A 14,911-nucleotide genomic window follows, 5' to 3' on the forward strand; every position below is an offset into this window, starting at 1 on the left:
TATTTATTTCATTTTATTTTATTTTATTTTTTTAATTTTTTTGAGACAGAGCTTCAAGCTGTCTGCCTGGGTAGAGTGCTATGCCATCATAGCTCACAGCAACCTCCAACTCTTGGACTCAAGTGATCCTCTTGCTTCAGTTTCTCTATTTTTAGTAGAAAGAGGGGTCTCCCCTTTTCTCAGGTTGGTCTCAAACTTGCGAGCTCTTCAAATCCACCTGCCTTGGCCTCCCAGAGTGCTGGGATTTTAGGCGTGAGCTACCATACCATGGCTGGCCCCTCCTGAACTTTAAGATTCTTTTTACTGAGTTGTATGAAACACTTGGTAAATTTATTTTGTATGGAATTTATGAGAATAAAGTGTTAGGTCATTTTCCTATAAGAAATGCAAGCAATCCCGGGTTATCAACAAGCTAGGTTCTTCAGGTTTGTTCTTAAGTTGAATTTGTTTGTAAGTTGGAAAATGTACATTTACCAGTTACCTGTAATAGCCTGCATTTGTTAAGTTCAAGTCTATGTCAGATATTTGTAACTTGGGGACTGCTTATATATCTTTATCCTGTGTTTAATTGGAGATGTACTGTGTAAGATTTTTCTAATGGTGGAGTCAGAATTATTTGGTTGGGGAAACGATTATTCTGGATTGTGTTTTTTTGGGACAGTATGTTGACTGTGGTATGCTGAGTGAATGAGAGAGGGCTTTACTTATTTTCCTCACCTGTCTGTCTTCCTTACCCCACCTTGAATTCAAGCTTCTTTCAGTAAAGACCTTTTTTAAAAAATTTTTTGAGACAAGAGTCTTGCTCTGTCGCCCCAAGTAGAGTGCAGTAATGTCATCATAGCGTACTACAATTCAAACTCCTGGGTTCAAGTAGTCTTTCTGCTTAACCCTTCCAAGTTAGATACCCAGCTAATTTTTCTAATTTTTTACTTAGTCAAGACAGGGCCTTGCTTTTACTCTGGCTGATCTCAAACTCCTGAGCTCAAGCAATCCCCCTGCCTCAGGATTAGAGGCATGAACCACTGTTTGGCAAATTCAAGTTTCTTAAGTGTGATTTGTGCTGTAAGCATCCTGTGCTGTGTCCTTCTTGCTTGCAATAGTGCTTGGCACACAACACCAATGTAGTGTCTCACATTGCTCTCTTTTGGGGCTTTTCTGTACTGATAAACTCTCTGATTTGAGAAGAGAATTTATGTGCGTGTGTCTTTCTGTTTGTCTTCATTGCCTGGCAGGTAGTCAGGACTCACTGATTGGTTCTTGAAATATATTGTTTATCATTGTATTTCTGCATGCCACAGGGCTTTTTCAACTTTTTTTTTTTTTTCTTTTTGAGACAGGGTCTCGCTATGTTGCCCAGGCTGGAGTACAGTGGCTATTCACAGGTGCACACTACATATATCATAGCGCATTACAGCCTCGAACTCCTGGGCTCAAGCGATCCTCCTGCCTCAGCCTCCCGAGTAGCTGGGACTACAGGTTTGCGCTGCCACGCCTGGCTCTTTCAACTGTTTTGACTATTCGTAAGTGTGTGTTGTATTGATGACTAGTAACTATAAATTGTTTTGGTGATTTTGATGGTGCCTGCTCATACCCTATATTATTAACCTTTCCATATGTATAATTTTCACTTTAAATATTTCCTCTCACAAATTCCTTTCTGTTTCTATCAGTTTTTTTGTTTTGTTTTACATAGTTTCCCTTTGTCACCCAGGGTAGAGTGCAGTGGCATCATCCTAGCTTTAATTCTGTAAGCTCTAATTCCTGTCAAGTAGAATGCCAGGCTAAATTTTCAGTTTTTAGTAGAGATGGGGTCTTGCTGTTGCTCAGCCTGGTCTTGAATTCTGAACTCAGGTAGTCCTTCCTTCTCAGCCTCACAGAATGTTAGGATTACAGGTGTGAACCACCATACCCAACCCCAGTTTTTGAGGTTTTGTTAGCCCTTGCATATAGTTTTTTTTACTCTAATTAGAGGTTCAGATTTTTTTTTTTTGTAGAGACAGTCTGACTTTATCGCCCTCGGTAGAGTGCCGTGGCGTCACACAGCTCACAGCAACCTCCAATTCCTGGGCTTAGGCGATTCTCTTGCCTCAGCCTCCCAGGTAGCTGGGACTACAGGCGCCCTCCATAATGCCTGGCTATTTTTTTGTTGCAGTTTGGCCGGGGCTGGATTTAAACCCACCACCCTCAGTACATGGGCCTGGCGCCCTACCCACTGAGCCACAGGCGCCGCCCAGAGGTTTAGGTTTTGTAAATGAGTTATTATTTAGCACATTTCTAAAACATGAAATTTATGATGACTTTCCTTAAGCAAAGAATTTGATTTTTTTTGTATTTACTTTTATAAACTATAATTTGAATAATATTCTGTGAATAAGATTATAAAAGAAGTTATTTTGTTTGCAGTTTGGACAAAAAGTAGCATTATAATGTTGCTATGTACTTGTGCACACAAAAATTAAGTAAGCATGAATGTTCAGTTTTGTTCGATATACTAGTTTTTAGCTTGGCTAAAGGAATACTATATTTCATGCCAAATACTATCTTTGAGCAAAAAGAATCCTTGAGGTTATCTACATTAACCTCATTTTACAGGTTGAGAAAATGTGGAGAAATTAACTGGCTTGCCTAATTTTGGTGAGTAGTTGCAAGCTTGAAGGTTAAGATATGCTGTAAACTTTTGTGTACCCAGGAGTCTTTACATTTGCTAAAAATAGAGATGGGGACTGGGTACCTTAATGTCTAAAAACTACGGTTCTATGAATTAGGATTATAATTTGTTACAAGATTAGAGTAAAAAAACAATTGAGAGTGGATATTTAGTGAATCAGAACAATATGCTGTACTTGATGTAGCATATAATGTAAAGTATAATACTTTACATTAATAAAATTACTTTAATAAAATTGTGTTGATTGTTTAAAACATTGAATGTGTATGTGAAAGGTAGGATGAATTTTGTGTATTTTTTCGTATTAGCAGCTTGGTTCTATTGTATGTATTGAATAACCACAGGCAAATTATTTGTCCTTTCTCTACATCGATTTCTCTTTTCTCGCTCTCTCTCTCTTTTTTTTTTTTTCCTAGTTTTTGGCAGGGGCTGGGTTTGAACCTACCACCTCCGGCATATGGGGCTGGCGCCCTACTCCTTTGAGCCACATGTGCCACCCTTCGCTCTCTTTTTTAAAAATAGCATTTTGCAGGCGGCGCCTGTGGCTCAAAGGAATAGGGTGCTGGCCCCATATGCTGGAGGTGGCAGGTTCAAACCCAGCTCCAGCCAAAAACTGCAAAAAAAGAAAAAAGAATAGCATCTTGCTATGTGGCCTAGGCTGGAGGGCAGTGGTGCCATCATAGCTCACTGCAACCCCCTAGGCTCAAGAGAATCTCCTGCCCCCAGCCTCAATCCTCTGAGACTACAGGTATGTGCCACCATATCTGACTAATTAAATAAAAAGTGTTTTGGTAGGGACAGGTCCTGTATGTTGTCCAGGCTGGTCTCAAATGCCTGGGCTCAAGCTATGCTCCTGTCTTGATCTCCCAAAGTGCTTGGATTACTAGCATGAATCACTGTGCCTGGCCAGTTCTCCTGACCCCTCCATCCCCTAACTCCTGCCTTCCCAACCCCTTTGTTTCTCCTATGTTCCTCCACTCCAGATACGAGATAAATGTATTTTGGGGACAAACCTAACTTCTAGTTTAACTTGTGCTGTTTTGTTAATGTACTTCGAGTAAATATTATACTGAGTACAAATCACAGTAATTATTGTTATGAAGGATGAAACTCTTTTCTCAGTGTTCGGTTATAAATCTAGATCCTTGAAGATTGGTCCTGAGTGAACCCTGGAGGATAGTTTTAATGACTTTTCAGGGATGGTTCTTTTCTATCTGGGTCACTGATTTTCCTTCCCTCTTCCTCCCCTTTCCTTTTATCTTTTTAAATTTTATGTATTTATTTCATTATTTTTTTATCTTTATCGCCTTTGGTGGAGTGCCATGGTGTCACAGCTCATAGGAACCTCCAGCTCTTGGGCTTAGGTGATTCTCTTGCCTCAGCCTCCTGAGTAGCTGGGACTATAGGTGCTCGCCACAATGCCCAGCTATTTTTGTTGCAGTTTGGCTGGGGCCAGGTTTGAACCTGCCACCCTTGGTATTTGGGGCCAGCGCTCTACTCACTGAGCCACAGGCACTGCCCTATTTTTTTTTTTTTAACAGAGTCTCACTTAGTTGCCCTGGGAGTTGAGTGCCATGGCTTCATAGCCCAACAGCAACCTCAAACTTTTGGGACCAAGCGATCCTCTTGTCTCAGCCTCCCAGGTATCTGGGACTACAGGTACCTGCCACAACACCTGGCTAGATTTTCTTATTTTATTTCATTTTGGCAGAAAGAATCTCACTTATGTTATCCTTGGTACAGTGCCGTGGCATCATAGCTCATAGCAACCTCCAACTCTTGGGCACAAGTGATTCTCTTGCCTCAGCCTCCTGAGTAGCTGGGACTACAGGCGCCCCCCCCCCCCCCACAACGCACAGCTATTTTTATTATTATTATTATTTTTGAGATGGAGTTTCACTATGTCGACCTTGGTAGAGGCTATGGTGTCACAGCTCACAGCAACCTTAAACTCTTGGGCTTAAGTGGTTCTCTTGCCTCAGCCTCCCAAGTAGCTAGGACTACTGGCTCCCCACAACACCCGGCTATTTTTTGTTGGCAGTTGTCATTGTTGTTAGCTGGCCCAGGCCGGGTTGGAACCTACCACCCTTGATGTATGTGGCTGGTGCCGTAACCACTGTGCTACAGGTGCTGAACCGGCCTAGCTATTCTTTTAGAGACAGGGTCTCGCTCTTGCTCAGGCTGGTCTCGAACCTGTGAGCTCAGGCAATCCACCTGCCTTGACTCCCAGAGTGCTAGGATTATAGGTGTGCGCCACTGCACCTGGTAGTTTTTCTATTTTTAGTAGAGACGAGGTCTCACTTTGCTTAGAGTGGTCTCGAATTGCTGAGCTCAGGCCATCCACCTGCCTTGGCCTCCCAAAGTAGTAGGATTACAGGCATGAGCCATTGTGCCCAGTTTTTTCTTTCTTTCTTGACAGAGTCTTGCTCTACTGCCCAGGCTAGAGTGCCATGGTGTCAGCCTAGCTCACAGCAACCTCAAACTCCTAGGTTCAAGTGATCTTCTGTCTCAGCCTCCTCAGTAGCTGAGATTACAGATACCCACCACAACTCTCAGCAAATATTTTTATTTTTAGTAGAGGTGGGGTCTCGTTTTGCTTGGCTGATCTGGAACTCCTGACCTCAAATGATCCTCCTGCCTTGGCCTCCCAGAGTGCTAGGATCACAGGTGTGAGCCACCATACCACGCCTCCATCACTTATTTCCTAAATCCATGTGTCAAGTTTTCTGCTGTCAAAGAAAGTTGTTGTGTCATTATTGATGAAATCTGTAGAAGGACAGCTAGGAGTTAATGCACTTTGCCCAGGCCTTACCACTCTGTTAGTTGTCTTGGGTTACCATAACAGAGTTCTACAGAGTAGGGGGCTTAAATAGTAGAAATGGATTTTCTCAGTTTTCTGGAAACCAAAATTCTGAGAAGAAGGTTTAAAACAGGGTTGGTTGTATCAGTGCCTTAGCACAGTGGTCATGGTGCCAGCCACATACACCAGAGGTGGCGGTTTCGAAGTAAAGTCACTTTTTAGTCTCACTTTATGGCCCTCGGTAAAGTGCCGTGGCATCACAGCTCACAGCAATCTCCAACTCCTGGGCTTAAGTGATTCTCTTGCCTCAGCCTCCCGAGTAGCTGGGACTACAGGCGCCTGCCACAACGCCCGGCTATTTTTTGGTTGCAGTTCAGCTGGGGCCGGGTTTGAACCCGCCACCCTCGGTATATGGGGCCGGCACTTTACCGATTGAGCCACAGGTGCCGCCCCATCTTGTGAAATCCTTTTAAAAAAATACAGACCATTTCTTAGTATACACATATCTTAAGTATGATGACCTAATTTTTGGTGGATAATGTACATTATTAGGCAGAAATAGACAAGCTCACATTGGTAGGTAAACTATTCAATACTCAGTCAAAACTCTGTTTGTGGCCCCTGCTTCTTGGTCGATTTCTAGTCCCACTTTGACTTCTCCATCCTGTTTACTTCCTGAGAGAGTTCCCTATCAATTCTGTCTACCAGATTGACCACTCGACTGGCCACTTGACCAGTCACTGCTCTATCTGGAATTAGAAGATGTGTTTCCATCATAATATTCTTCAATTTTATGTAGTTTGGCTGGCACTGAGAGTATCCAGTCTCAATCATGCCACTTTACTTGTAACCTTTCTGACTTAGCCATGGGAACATCAAAGCAAACACTCATGTTTCCTTTTAGGAGGCACATTCTGATAATCTGGAACACAGCATTACTACTCAGCTTTCTTTTTTTCTTTTTCTTTTTTTTGAGACAGAGTCGTACTTTGTCACTCTTGGTAGAGTGCAGTGGCATCACAGCTCACAGCAACTCAAACTCTTGGGCTTAAGCGATTCTCTTGCCTCAGCCTCCCAAGTGGCTAAGACTATAGGCGCCCGCCACAAGGCCTGGCTATTTTTAGAGATAGGGTCTCACTCTGGCTCAGGCTGGTGTCGAACCTGTGAGCTCAGGCAATCCACCCACCTCGGCTTCTTTGAATGCTAGGATTGCAGGCCGTGTAAGCCACCACACCTGGCCCTACTACTCAGCTTTTTGTTAAGTTCTTTCCGGGCACAGCTGACATCTTGTATTTCTTCTAGGCTTTCCAAAGTCATGGTCATAAACCCCTTATCAGAGGTGATTAAAGATCAAAGTTTGATGTACCAGTAATGTGGGCTAATGCTGTAGCCAGTGCATCTACTGCCCCTTTCTCTTCCATCAGTTTCTAAGTGGATGGTCGGAAAAAATCAACTGTAGCGTAAGAAACAGAAGCCAGAGAAACCCATTGTAGAAGGAACACTTACACGTTTAAAAGTGATTCCTGCTTTTTGTTCCACATATCTTGGTTGACATCTTTCTCTTGGTTGATAACATATACAAATCCCTGTCTGGCCAGCTCTATCTTTGCGTCCAGAGCAGTGGATATAGGATTCAACATTCGGAGGAGGACTTTGAATCACAATGTCAACCTCAGTAATGTCCAAACCACGGGCAGCCACATTGGTTGCTCCCCAAACTTTAAAACTACCTTCTCTGAAGACTTTCAGTATAATTTCTCTTAGTGATTGTGCAATGTCTCCATGTAAACCATGGGCCTTCTGTTTTATGTGTGGATTCATGGCCATTTCAGTTTATATTCTTGGTTTCACAGAAGATAATAGCCCTGTCCTTCACACCAACTGTGGACTTGAAGGACATCTTCAATAACTGCTGGCATCTGAGATGGCCTAATATTCCACAGTAGTTGCAGCCTTTTGAGTCATTTTTCCAACAAGGTCAACCTGTTCATATCTGAATTTCATGTATTTTTTTGCAACTTTGTATATCTATTGTGGGTAAGTTGCCAAGAAAAGTCTGAGGATTGTCAGAATCAGTTTTGTAGGATTCATGAATATCTTCAGCTTGCTCGGCAAAACCTAAACCTAACATCTAATCCACTTCCTCAAGCACAATGCGGCACATTTTAGACAGATCTAATCGGCTGCTCTGCAAATGGTCTTTGATAGAACCAGGGGTCTCCATCCAGATCTCAGTACCATTTCAAATATGGTTCATTTGGCTTTGATAGGATGTTCCACCATAAAAACATGCCACAGTGAGCTTCCTAGTTATTGTATCTTTGAAGTCTTGTCAGTTCCCTTTTTGGAGCGGAAAAAAAGTACCTTTGGTGAGCAGCTTTTTAAAATTGTTTCTTGGTTTCTTCGGAGTCTTTCAGTCAAGGGGATGGCAAAAGAGAATGACTTTCCTGTTATTGTCCATGCTTGAGCTATTGAATCTTTTCCTTCATATACAGGACCAAAGGTCTTGACTTGAATAGAAAAGTGATATATGTCCCTTTATCGTTTTTTCACGAATAGGAAAATTGGAGAAGGCTCCCTCTTTCTGTTCATGTGTTGGGGTCTCCTTCAGTTTATTGTAACTTGATTTATGAGTAGAACTATCTGAGAGTGATACTTGCTTTGATTTTTTTTTTCATATTTATCAATATCTCCATTTGGTAGATCTTCTTATGAGATTTAGAAGATTTAGATTTTAGATAGAATTCATCTGAAAGTCTGTGAAATCCTTCTTTGTGGTCTCCATTTGGCTTCTCTTTCATTTTACCTTTTTTGAGCATGGGAGCATCCGGGTCATCCACAACGCCATTTTCTCTTGTTCATGATTTCTCACCTGAGTCGTAATGGTGCCTTGACTTCCTTCTGCCACTCAGCATTGTGTAGTATGTTTTCATCTTGTTTAAATCTTCATAACAACCCTGTAAGGGAAGGTCCATAGTCCCTTATCTGGAATTCCGATATCTATAAAGCTCTTTTCAGCTCGGTGCCCGTAGCATAGAGGTTATGATGTCAGCCACATACACCAAGGGTGGTGGGTTTGAACCTGGCCTGGGCCAGCTAAACAACAATGACAACTGCAACAAAAAATAGTCTGGCGTTGTGGCGGGCACAACGCTACTTGGGAGGCTGAGGCAAGTAGCGGGCACAGCTACTTGGGAGGCTGAGGCAAGAGAATCCCTAGAGCCCAAGAGTTTGAGGTTGCTGTGAGCTGTGATGTCATAGCACCCTACTGAGGACGACATAGTGAGACTCTGTCTCAAAAAGAAAAATAAATAAAGCTCTTTTGCCTCTTCTTCCTCTGGCTGTTGGACTCTTCCAAGGGTGCTTCCAACTCCATAATGCTCTCCTCTTTCCCCAAGAGTTTCCCAAGCATCACTGGCCATCGGCACCTTCCTCTGGGTACAGTGACCACAATGGCAGCCACTTTGTTAAAGGAACTGGAGGCAGGATGGTCGTAAAATGTTAAACTGACAGTTCAGTTGCATTTAATAATACATTGGCAGTGTTTTACAGCCACGAGCTCTAGTTCCAAACATTTTTTTTTTTGGTAGAGACAGAGTCTTACTTTGTTGCCCTTGGTAGAGTGCTGTGGCATCACAGTTCACAGCAATCTCCAACTCCTGGGCTTAGGCGATTCTCTTGCCTCAGCCACCCAATTAGCTGGGACTACAGGTGCCCGCCACTATGCCCGGCTATTTTTTTGTTGTTGTTGCAGTTTGGCCGGGGCCGGGTTTGAACCCGCCACCCTCGGTATATGGGGTCGGCACCCTACCCATTGAGCCACAGGCACCACCTCAGTTCCAAAACATTTTTATCCCAATGGAAATCCCATTCCCATTAAGGTCTCAGTCTTCATTCTTCTCATTTTCCAGCCCCTCATAACCTTTTAGCTTTCTGTCTCCGTGTATTAGTGTATTCGGGAGTTTTCATAGCACTGCATTCCTTTTGTGAGCTGAATAATATTTAAGTACCTTTCGATATGTAAAAATGTTTATTCTCATTCGTTACCAATAATGTTAGACAATATAGCCTGTAGTCACAGCTACTGAGGAGGGTCGCTTGAGCCCAGGAATTCAAGGCTGCAGTAAACACTGATTGAACCACTACCCTTCCGTCTGGGTGACAGAGCAGACCACACTGCTAAAAGAAAAAAATTAGAATAATTTTATTCTAATAAAATTATAAATTTGATTGTAGAGTGAAAAAATAATAATTTAAAACTGTAGTTTCAGAATTCTTTTTAGAATCGTTAACCTACAAATCTGAATTGAAGTTGGTAATTGAAATTTGGATATAGAAGCTTAATCATATTCATGGGATAGTTGAGTAAACATTTCTACATCAACTTCATCCAGTCAACTGCTTAATAATGCTTTTTGTACACTCTAATTTGCACACAGTTCTAAGGGATGGACTGTTTCTCATCTGATAACAAACTATTATTTGTCAGGGACCTTCCAGAATTGCTCCAGAGTGGTGGAAATAATACATGTTATATGCATATTTTACTGTATTATTTATTTTTGGTATGTGTGAGCTGTCATTGTCATCGTCTTTCTCTTTATTGTTATGACATTATTATTACTTCTTAATGATTTCAGGAGCCAAACTGACAAACATGAATGAGATAGTAATAAGAATATTTTCATTCAAAGAAAATCACAATTTTTTCAGGCCTTTTATTTAGTGTCATAAGAGTGAAATAAAGCAAATTTAAGAATATAGAAAAATAGTGGAGACGACAACCTTTTCTTCTTTTGAAACAAAATTAATTGTGGAAATGCTTCTAACTTCTATCCTTTGTTTGTTTTTAACAGTCCATTTTTTCCCCCCTTGGAGACAGATTTTGAAAGCAGTAGAACCTCCACAGTTGACCAGAGTGCCATGGCCTCAGCGTAGCTCATAGCACCTTCAAATTCCTGGACTCAATTGATCTTCCTGCCTCAGCCTTTCAAATAGCTGGGAATACAGGAATGCACCACCACACCCAGCTAGTTTTTCTGTTTTTAGTAGAGATGGGGTCTTGCTTTGCTCAGGCTAGTCTTGAACTCAGGATCTCATGTGATCCTCCTGCCTCAGCCTCCCAGAGTGCTAGGGTTATAAGCATGAGCCACCCACCCTGCCTAATGAAAATACAATAGAACCTCTATAGGCTGACACTCAAGGGACTGTAATCAACTGGTGAACTTATGGAGGTGCTCAACACAAGGAATTAGGCTTACTGTAATGATATGTACATGTGGTGCATATCTGATCTATGAAAATGAGGTCAACTTCAGGAGGTACTCACTGTAGGGAGGTGGTCACCTGTGTAGATTTACTGTTTAAAATTTATTTTGAAATCATTTATATTACAGGCATGTAAGTTTCAATGTAGAACACTAAAGTTGAGAAACTCTAAGATCTTAACATTTTTCTATTCTGATATTAATGTGGCCTTTATACGTATATAAATATACTTATAATAAATGTACGTAGTGGTTACTTTGCTCCCAAAGTTAGATAAATGTGCTTTTTGCATTATAGATATGAAATAGGGTAATTTATTTCACATTCCTCATAATTTCTAGAAAGTTTAAAAAGACAAAGTCAGATTTTAAAACTTATTGATTCTTATGTAAAATGGGGACTTAGGATAACTTAAATATTTGTTTTACTATCAAACATCTAAACGAAATTTTAATTTTAAAAATGTGAAGAGTTCCCAGTGATTCTACCTTTTCTTCCCCAGACATATATACATACCCATCCACCCACCGAGTCAAAACCCCTACTCCTAGCTACTATAAATTGTTCTTTTTTCTTCCTTCAGGCTGAATCTTAAAACCAATGTCTATTAGCACTTACTCTGTGAATTAGTCTCTTTCAGGTCTCTGGCTTGGTCTCTGGCATTAATCTAAAACAGTCATGTGCTGCATAATGACATTTCTGTCACTGTGAGACCATGTATATGAGGGCGGTCCTATAAGATATCTTACTGTACCTTTTACTATACATTTTACTGTACCTTATGTTTAGATACAGAAATATTTACCATTATGTTATGGTTGCCTTCAGTATTTGGTATAGTAACATGCTGTACAGATTTGTTGCCTAGGAGCAATTAACTATATGATATAGCCTAGCTGTGTAGTAAGCCTGTGGTCCCAACCCCTGGTACTGGTTCCTAGGAAATGAAGCTTCGTCTGCATTTAGAAGTCTCTATTATATCCTACCTCCACCTGCTGTCAGATCAAGGAGGCATTAGATTCTCAGAGGACCTAGAACCCAACTGTAAACTGTGCATCCAAGAGATCTAGGTTGTGTTCCTTAGGAGAGTCTAATGCCTGATGATCTGAGGGGGGCAGAGGTGGTAATGCTAGCACTAAGGAGTGGCTACCAATACAGATTATCATTAGCAGAGAGGTTTGTGCAAAGTCCATAATAAATCAATTACTTGCAGACTTATGTCAAACCTCCCACCCCCTGGTCTGTGGAAAAATTGTCTTCCATGAAACTTGTTCCTCGTGCCAACTGGGGGCCACTGTATACCATCTAGGTTTGTGTAACTGCATTCTGTGATGTTTATACAACAGTGAAATTGCCTAACAATGGATTTCTCAGAATGTGTCCTTGTCATTAAGCAAGGCATGGCTTGTAGTTCATTTTGTAAGTAGATAGATTGAAAGCTAGAAATGATACATGTTGGAAAAGGGAAGTGTAAAAAGTGTTCATTTAAAATGTGCTGATACTTGTAGTAAAAGTACTTTTTATTTATCCTAGTGTCCTAGAGGGAAAACATCACCATGGCTACAGAGATTGGTTCTCCTCCTCGTTTTTTTCATATGCCAAGGTTCCAACACCAGGCGCCTCGACAGTTGTTTTATAAGCGACCTGATTTTGCACAGCAGCAGGCTATGCAACAGCTTACCTTTGATGGAAAACGAATGAGAAAAGCTGTAAACCGAAAAACAATAGACTACAATCCATCTGTAATTAAGTATTTGGAGGTAAGTCCAATCAGTGTTTTTTAGATGACGAAACTTGGCTTATTTAAAAAGACAGTTTTCAAAATGTAGGATGATAAGTATACTTGTTATACTTGTTGCTTGATTTAGTAGGATGAAGTGGAATTTCAAATGAGGCCATTTAAGGAGGACCTTAAACCACCAGTTTTATTTATATATATATATACACACACACACACTTTTTTTTTTTTTTTTTTAACTCTACACATGAATCTCTCTCTCTCTCTTTTTCTTTTTTTTTTTTTTTGGCCAGGGCCGGGTTTGAACCTGCTACCTCTGGTATATGGGACTGGCACCCTACTTCTTTGAGCCACAGGCACCACCCACATGAATCTCTTTTTTTAAAAGTTATTAAAGTAAGGCTTCATTTTAGAAATAGAATTTGTTCTAAAGGTTCACAACAAATTAGAAGAGGGTACTTTAATCATCAGGCCAACCTTAATGCATATTATATATGAAATAGTAAGAGACTCACCAACATCAGAATATTTCTATGAGTATATGCATTTAGAACCAAAACTTTGGGTGTCATGGGGAACACGGATTCTCCTACTTTAAGCCCTGGTGGTAGGTAGCTCTTAAGGAAGAGGGCTGTACTTGAGGGTCAGTCCCTATACAGTGAAAATAACAGTGATACACTAAAGACAGGGCAGAGGGTGGGCCTCAAGTCTCCCTCCCTGCTTTTTTTTTTGAGACAGAGTCTCTGTCACCCTGGGTAGAGTGCCGTGGTGTCACAGCTCACAGTAACCTCCAACTCTAGGGCTCAAGCGATTCTCTTGCCTCAGTCTCCCGAGTAGCTGGGACTATAGGTGCCCGCCACAACGTCCAGCTATTTTTTTTTTTTTTTTTGAGATGAAGTCTTGCTCTTGCTTAGGCTGGTCTTGAACCTGGCTATTATTTATTTATTTATTTTTTTGGTTGAAGTTGTCACTGTTGTTTAGCTGGCCTGAGCTGGGTTTGAACCCGCCAACCTCTGTGTATGTGGCTGGTGCCGTAACTACTGTGCTACGGGCTCTGAGCCGTTTCTCTCCCTTTCCTATCTCTCCCTTTCTCTCCCCTTTTCTCCCCTCCTTTCCTGTCCGATGTCTTTTTTTTTCAATCTCTAGCACTGTGTTGTCCTTGCTAGAGTGCAATAGCATCAGCAAAGCTCACTGCATCCTCTAACTCCTGGGCCCAAGGCTCCTCCTGCCTCAGCCTCTTGAGTAGCTGCGATTACAGGTGTGTACAGCATAGCTCACTGCAACCTCTAACTCCCGTGCTCAAGGCTCCTCCTGCCTCAGCCTCTTGAGTAGCTGGGATTACAGGTGTGTACCACAATACCCAAGTAATTTTTCTTACTTTTTTGTAGAGACAGAGTCTCACTATGTTGCCCATCCTGGTCCTGAACTCCTGAGCTCAGGTGATGTTCCTTTTAGCCTCCCAATGTTCTGGGATAACCTAGGAAATTACCAAATCACAGAGGCTAATTCCTGTATTAAGACAAGTGAAGAACTCCTATATTAAGACAAGTAAATAAAGTCTGGGTGCAGTAGGTCATACCTATAATAACATAGCCAGACCCCTATCTCTACAAAAAAAGAAAAAAATTGGCTGGGTGTGGTGGTGTGTGTCTTTAGTTGCAATTACTCAGGAGGCTGAGGTGGGAGGAACACTTAAGCCTAGGAATTTGGTATTACAGTGAGCTGTGATTTTGCTATTATGCTCCACCTTGGACAAGAGAGTGACATTCTATCTCTAAGTTAAAAAAAAAAAAGAAAAAAAACCCAGGAGCAAGATATGAGGAATTGTTTTGTGATGAGGGCTTTGGAGGAATTGAGGATGTCTGTTGTCTACCCCTAGTCTGTTTAACATCAGTTAGGGGCACACAGGATCTTGGATGAGTGGGAGGAAGCTAATGTGAGTAAAGGGATGAGGGGAATTCTAAGCAATGTCAGAAGGATAAGAGAGGCTATCTCTTTAAGATACCCACTATTATACATGTTTTAGGGAGTAACATTTTATGAATCCTGTTTTCTCTACATTTAATATAGCTTATATTTTATTAATACTTTGAAATTGAGTTTAATAAGGCCAATTTATTCATCTGTTTAATTTTTAACAGAACAGAATATGGCAAAGAGATCAAAGAGACATGCGAGCAATTCAGCCTGATGCAGGTTATTATAATGATGTAAGTATGAGATGTGTCCTGCTAGTTCATTATAACCTCTTTGTTTTGACACATAAGCCCTAAATATGTCACCGCAAGTTAAAAATGGTCTTTTTACATTTTTGTAATTAGATAAAAAATCTCTAAACACATCTGTATAAACATTAAACAAAATTTTATATTTTGTTTGAATTTAAATTTTCCTTTTAACGTAATGATGAATGAATTGGTATGTAAGCAGTGTCCAA

General features: G+C 41.0%; 1 protein-coding gene and 1 pseudogene across 4 annotated transcripts in view; one reads left to right on the forward strand and one right to left on the reverse strand.

The window, feature by feature from the left end:
• WDR33 (WD repeat domain 33) overlaps positions 1-14,911 on the forward strand; it is a 130,451-nt gene that overhangs the window by 36,546 nt on the left and 78,994 nt on the right. For 2 of the 4 annotated variants that reach the window (XM_053596817.1, XM_053596820.1), the window contains exons 2-4: positions 1,338-1,520; positions 12,270-12,496; positions 14,616-14,684. In XM_053596817.1, coding sequence (XP_053452792.1) covers positions 12,293-12,496; positions 14,616-14,684 — 273 coding nt within the window. In that variant the 5' untranslated portion in view covers positions 1,338-1,520; positions 12,270-12,292. The remainder of the gene's footprint in view (positions 1-1,337; positions 1,521-12,269; positions 12,497-14,615; positions 14,685-14,911) is intronic. The other 2 variants (XM_053596819.1, XM_053596818.1) reach the window with 2 other exon arrangements.
• Positions 5,967-8,880, reverse strand: LOC128589927 (ATP-dependent RNA helicase DDX50-like; annotated as a pseudogene).

This window comes from Nycticebus coucang, chromosome 7, assembly GCF_027406575.1.
Source record: "Nycticebus coucang isolate mNycCou1 chromosome 7, mNycCou1.pri, whole genome shotgun sequence".
NCBI lineage: Eukaryota > Metazoa > Chordata > Mammalia > Primates > Lorisidae > Nycticebus > Nycticebus coucang.